Consider the following 5,371-nt stretch of genomic DNA (forward strand, 5'->3'; position numbering starts at 1 on the left):
ATAAAAGAGAGAAAAGGTTTGAAACTAACAAGGGGGGTTTGAAAATAATGCCAAGCACCACACTCCACTACTTCACACCACATCATCACATGAAATCACAAGATCACAAAATCACACCTAGCAAGATCACATGCAATCATAACATGACATAGAATCATAAGGTATGGCAAGGATGGTATGGCATGGATGCATGCATGCAAAAGAAGAATACAAGGTGACACATGAAATCATACATGCATAGATAGCTCTCATGACAATGTCAAGGTGGTCCCACATGGAAGGTTACAAAAAGGGAAAGCTTTACACTTGGGGCACTACACAACCGCCACCACCGCCTCGCTGGGCACCACGGCCGGCACCCCTTCTATGCCGGTGTCGGTCACCTCCGCCGCGTCGGTTCCCACCGTCTTCACACCGGAGGAAGTCACCAGAGCGCTCCGTGATCTCGCCATCGCGGTCCAGGGCATCCGCTTCTACTTGGCTGGGCCCTATGGGCCGCCCCCGACCGCGCCACCCGCCGCTGCCACTGGGCCGCCGCTCCTGCCGTGGCAACCGCCGCACCCGGCGGCCTCCGCGCCGCTCGCTGGGCCGCTGCAGCCCCAGATGAAGCTGCAACCGCCTCCCGCCTCCAACCCGCCCTGGCCGCAGTGGCCGTCGCCAACCCTCGCGGCCTCCGCCGCGCCCGTTTCCCCCCTGCAGCAGCCACTCCAGCTGCAGCCCCCCCCCCCCCCGCCGATCCACTCCGGGCCGGCTACGATCGCGCCGGTGGGAGTCCCGGTCCCCCATGTCCGGTTCCCTCCTTCGCCGTCACCACTTCCAGCCTGGTTACGACGGGTCCTCCAGCTCCGCGGGTCCCTACGTCGGCCTCGACGGGCAGCCGTTCCATGGGGGACCCCGCGCGTCCACAAACCCGGCGCCGCCCCCCATGCTGCTCCACACCGCCGAGCCGTATGGCCACGGCGGTCATACTCAGACACCGCCGCGCTTCGCCAAACTCGACTTCGCCACCTTTGACGGCACCCAGGACCCCCTCAACGGGCTTAATCAGTGTGAGCAGTTCTTTCAGGGGCAACGCACGCTCGCATCGGACCACACCTGGCTCGCCTCATATCCCCTCCGAGGCGCCGCGCATACGTGGTACTACGCTCTCGAGCAGGACGAGGGCGGCATGACCCCATGGGAGCGCTTTCGCGAGCTCTGTTTCCTTCGCTTCGGGTCCCCGATACGCGGGAGACGGCTGATGGAGCTAGGCCGACTCCCCTTCACCTCCACGGTGCAGGACTTCGACGACCGCTTCCAAGCCCTGGCGTGCCACGCGCCCGGCGTGACGGCCCGTCAGCGGGCCGAGCTCTTCATAGGCGGTCTGCCGGTTCATATCCGCATGGACGTGGAGCTTCGGGGACCGCAGGACATCCAGACCGCCATATACTATGCTCGCGCATTCGAGCAGCGGGTGGTGGCTATGCAGCAGGCGTTCCCGGCCCAGGCACCTCGCCCACCCCCTCAGCCGGCTATGTCTGCACCTAGCCGGCCTAACCAGCCGGCGACAGGGACTCCCGCCACGGTAGCAACTCGACCGTTCCGTCGGCTAACGCTAGCCGAACAACACGAGCGTCGTTGACACGAGTTATGTTTCAAGTTCGATGAGCCCTACGTGCCAGGCCACATCTCCCCGCGCCCTTCTACCTGGAAGCAGACGACTATGTCGCGGAGGATACAACTCCCTCCGAGCTTGCCGAGGCGGCGGCCCCGGCGTTAGCCACCACTCTCGTGGTCTCCCTCCATGCCCTTGTCGGCATACGAGAGGAAACAACGATGTTGTTGCCAGTGATGGTTAATGGGGAGCGCCTCTTAGCTCTCCTGGACACGGGCTCTACGCACAACTTCCTGCCCGCGTCTACTACGCGTCACCTGGCCCTCCAGCCGACGGTCGGCGAGCAGCTCCGAGTTACCGTGGCTAACGGTGACCGTCTCCGCTGCCACGGAATTGCGCAACAGGTTCCCATCCTCATCAGCGACGAGTCCTTCGGCATCACGTGTGTCGGCATCGACTTGGGCGACTACGACTTCATCCTCGGCGTCGACTTCTTGCGGACGCTTGGACCCATCCTTCGGGACTTCGACGCACTGACCATGACTTTCTGGCGTCAAGGGCACATGGTGCAGTGGAAGGGCGAGGGTGGCACTTCTCCACTAGTTCTCTCTCAGCTGTCGACCGCCATAGCAGCTTCCGAGCCGCCCCTGTTGGCTCATCTCCCGCAGCGGCACGGCGACCTTTTACCGCCCGAGGGCTCGTGGCGTTTCTGCCTCAATTACCGTGCTCTCACTGCCACGACGACGAGGGTCAATTTTCCTATACCGGTCGTGGAGGAGCTCCGGGAAGAGCCGCGAGGGCCACGCTTATTCCCTACGCTCGACTTGCGTTCTGGCTACCATCACGACCACTTCGAGTTTTTGGTGATGCCTTTCGGTCTCTCCAATGCGTCGGCGACATTCCAGGCCTTGATGCACGACGTACTTCGGACCAGCTCAACCCTCTGAAGGCACCTTGGGAACAACTCAAGGAGTTCCGCCAACATTTTCTAAAGGTCCAGCTCGAGGACGAGCTGTTTGCGCAGGCGGGGAGAAATGTTATGACCAGAGGCCCAGTTAGCCAAACTGGCCCAGTTATCTTAATAATATTAGGGGCTTAGCCTAGCTTATTATAGCCTAAGGAACTTATATATAGTCATGTAATCAACACATTCAAGATTAAGCAAAGATCAATCTATTTTGATCGGCTCCAACTAGGAGCCGGTGTCCTAACCCTAACCGCCCCTCCCATCTCAGCCGCCTCCCCCTCCGAGCGAGACGGCGCCCACGCGCCGGCGACCATGCCAGCTTCCCTCCTTCCCCTACAACCTCCGGCCAAGACCCGGTAGAGCCCTAGTTTCTATCAAAACTTGAAACTGCTCTTTGGTAAATCGCTGCTCGATTGGAGGTTGCTTTTCACTATAACTTGTCAAAGAAATGTAAACGAATCAACAACAAGTTGCAGCATAAATGATAGAGCAACAAACTGGAATTCTGTTGTATAGCTCCGTCTCCGAAACAACAATGCCATGGGAAGCGAGGTTATTTTGGAAAACTTTTGGTAAGGGAGGCCCAATCAGTTTACTGAAAAATCAAGAAACTGGAATTCTTTGTTTCAATGCACTTCTGAAGAATGAATTGTATGACCAGTTTTGAAAGGTTAACACTCATTTTGCCTAATATAAAAGTTAAACTCCAGTATCTATAAAGTTTTTAGAAACTTTGCTCCATCCGAATTAGGATTTTCAATCAAATGTTCAATACTTAATGTGGTTCTACTACTACAAAATATATTTTTTTGTTTTGCTAAATTAGTCCTACACTTCCTATACTGTTCATCAGTTTCACACAGCCGGACGGGAGCAGCACTGTTGTTGGGTAGCTGCCCGTAGGGATCGATGACATCCTACGTAAAGTGAGGCCTGAATGTAATCTTAAGTAAAGTGATCTGCACGTCAACTAAAATTCAGTCCCCACAAAGATAAATAAAATTTTAGGACAACAAATACTGAAATAGACTGGCCGCTCTAAAACTTGGTGGTATGAATGAAAACCATTAATAGACTGAACTCACAAGGTAATAATGGTGTAGAACAAGATGGAGATATTGCATGTCTTCGCTTGAACAACCAATTAATTCTTACCAGTTATAAATAACCTTTTTATAATCAACTAAACCTATGGGCAACAGCGAAAGGAGCAAGCATGAATCTTTGGCCACTAATAAATACAAACTGCAAAGCTAATATATCAGTACAGGGGAAGATGTAACCTTGAAGAAGATGCTGAATCAGATGTGAAACAACCCCCTTGTATCCTCTGTACAAACTAAAAATTCTGTAATAGTCACATGGAACAAATAACAAACAGTTGGTGGCACGACCAAATATCGTTAACCATCAGTTTCTGTATGTTCATAAGGACATGTAAGTTAAATCAGTCTGTTACTTCTGATCTTGTGACCTAAAGAGTGACACACTGAGCTGAAAAGACCAATTCCGTCAGCAACAGAGCCACTAAACAGGCATCTGACGAACGCTCCCCCAAGCATATGCTCACCACAGGCCCTGCATCCATGGAACCACATACACAAATATCATGACCGGGCCCAAACAAACCAAGGTCGTGAATATAGATGGGGGGCTCGTGCAAGCCATCGTGTTACCGGCAAAGCCGAGGTCAGCGGAGATGCTCTCGAGCGGCTCGTTCACCACTCTGCGCCACCCACCATAACATCACCATGAAACAACCAGACGTGAGTGCCATGACATCAAGAGAGAGACAATCGTGAGATGGAACGGAAGGCGTGACGACACGCACCCGGTGTGGTAGCCGAAGAGGAAGGAGGTGAGTGTGGCGACGCACACGTGCTGTAGGGACCTGCGCCACGACGGGCCTCCTTCTTCTCCGTCGGGTGTCTTCGTTGTTGGATCTAAAACGTCACCGGAATTCGCACCACGAAAATAGGCAGCACAATGAACGGAATGCGCCCAAAGCGGATCGACGGGCATATCACACAGTCCTGGCGCCTCGACGTCTGGATCGTAGGCTGAGGTGCTAAACTTCGCCTGGCAGTGTCTTGTAGCGGCGGCAAGGAGGAGAGAGGAGATGAGGGAGAGGTGTGGAACGATGGACGTGGTGAAATCCATCCACAAATCAGGGTTGTCTACGGGTGCGAGCGCGGGTATCGGGGGACGCGTTCGCTCGGCAGAACATTTGATGTGAGCCGTTTATCTACGTGTCATACCATTAGCGTAATGTGGACAATAGAATGGGTTTAAGTTGATTTGATCAAGGGTCCTCGTTATCTCATGTACAATTTCTTGTGTGGCTGCGAAGTAATTTATGTTCCCTCTTTTAATAGTAGTGGTTAGAATTCAATTAATTAATGTAATTAGTTAAATTAATCTTTACTTGTAACCTTCCCACGATGTAGAACCGACGAATCTTTCGTGGAGGCGCCTCCAGGAACCGCCTTACAAACCGTCGCATCCTTTGGATGTGTCCGTTCCTCCCTTATATAAGTGTTCAATCATCAATGAAAATGACAGTTAATTCATTTCTTTTTCTCTCGTTTTACATCTCGAATCGAAACACGTTATCAGCACGCTCGCCGTTGAGCGAGTCTGATCTATTCCGGCAATCGCCGGAACAAGAACATCCACGCATGCTAGAGGTAAGAAAGAAAATGCATGGAGGCCTTATGTCCCTGCTTCTTTGACTTCTAAGAGGTGGTGGCCGTCACTGTCATTTCACCGGCCGCTGACGTCACCGCATCAGTGGTCTCCCGTACCACCAC

The 5,371-nt window shown here is 53.4% G+C and overlaps 1 protein-coding gene across 1 annotated transcript; it reads right to left on the reverse strand.

The window, feature by feature from the left end:
- Window positions 1–3,712: 3,712 nt before the first annotated feature.
- Window positions 3,713–4,769, reverse strand: LOC123446497. The gene is made up of 3 exons (XM_045123074.1): window positions 4,393–4,769; window positions 4,238–4,287; window positions 3,713–4,139 (listed from the first exon to the last, which is right to left on the reverse strand). Exons 1-3 carry the CDS (start codon window positions 4,719–4,721, stop codon window positions 4,036–4,038), a joined length of 483 nt encoding a protein of 160 aa, XP_044979009.1. The 5' UTR covers window positions 4,722–4,769; the 3' UTR covers window positions 3,713–4,035.
- Window positions 4,770–5,371: the final 602 nt, after the last annotated feature.

Source organism: Hordeum vulgare, chromosome 4H (genome assembly GCF_904849725.1).
Source record: "Hordeum vulgare subsp. vulgare chromosome 4H, MorexV3_pseudomolecules_assembly, whole genome shotgun sequence".
NCBI classification, from domain to species: Eukaryota; Viridiplantae; Streptophyta; class Magnoliopsida; order Poales; family Poaceae; genus Hordeum; species Hordeum vulgare.